Below are 643 nucleotides of genomic sequence, written 5' to 3'. Positions count from 1 at the left end.
CGCGATGTGAGCATGGACAGCAGGATCAAGTGAGCGCGGGCCCGGCGTGGCGGTGCTGCCGGGGGGAGGGGGAGGGGGCGCCTAGGCCAGTGACAGCGCGGGGTGCCCCCGGCCCGCGGGAGATGCTGCCCTCTCCCCGAGCCGCTGCCCCACCCCCGGCATCCACCCTGCCCCTCATCACGGAGAGGCGCCCGCCGCACACCCTCCTCTGGACATGGCCCCTCCTGGCCAAGCCCTTCATTGCCAGGCCGAGCCACACGCGCCCCTTGGCTCACGGGGGTGTCCCTGCCCAGCCGGGGACCTGCCTGGCAAGAGGGGGCATCGCCAGGGGGTGGTTTCTGCCCCTCAGCACCCCGCTCCTTGCGGACCGCAGGTCTCCTGGGGGTGCCAGACACCCCCCCAAAAAACTTTCTGCTTTGTCAGAACCAGAGCAAACCTGCCTTGGTGCTCCGACCAGCAGCAGGTCCCTCTACCTGGACATAGGCGACTGGTAGCGGGGGCACGTGCGCCCCGTGACAAGGCTGTCTCCGCTACTGCTGCCCCTGCCGGCTTCTGTGGGTGCTCACCGGTTCCCAGCACCAACGCCAACCCTGGCTTCTGCGGGTGCTCGCCATCACTGTCCCTGCTGCTGCCACCGGCTTCT

General features: G+C 69.7%; 1 protein-coding gene across 2 annotated transcripts in view; it reads left to right on the top strand.

Moving 5' to 3' along the window:
* The first annotated feature begins 6 nt into the window (after window positions 1-6).
* Window positions 7-643, top strand: part of DENND1B (DENN domain containing 1B) — a 356,403-nt gene continuing 355,766 nt past the window's right edge. For both annotated transcript variants that reach the window (XM_019502038.1, XM_019502037.1), the window contains exon 1: window positions 7-29. In XM_019502038.1, coding sequence (XP_019357583.1) covers window positions 13-29 — 17 coding nt within the window. In that variant the 5' untranslated portion in view covers window positions 7-12. The remainder of the gene's footprint in view (window positions 30-643) is intronic.

The sequence above is a fragment of the Gavialis gangeticus genome, unplaced genomic scaffold, assembly GCF_001723915.1.
Source record: "Gavialis gangeticus isolate Ggan-Ray unplaced genomic scaffold, GavGan_comp1, whole genome shotgun sequence".
Taxonomy (NCBI): domain Eukaryota; kingdom Metazoa; phylum Chordata; order Crocodylia; family Gavialidae; genus Gavialis; species Gavialis gangeticus.
This window is presented reverse-complemented; position numbering and strand designations above follow the sequence as displayed.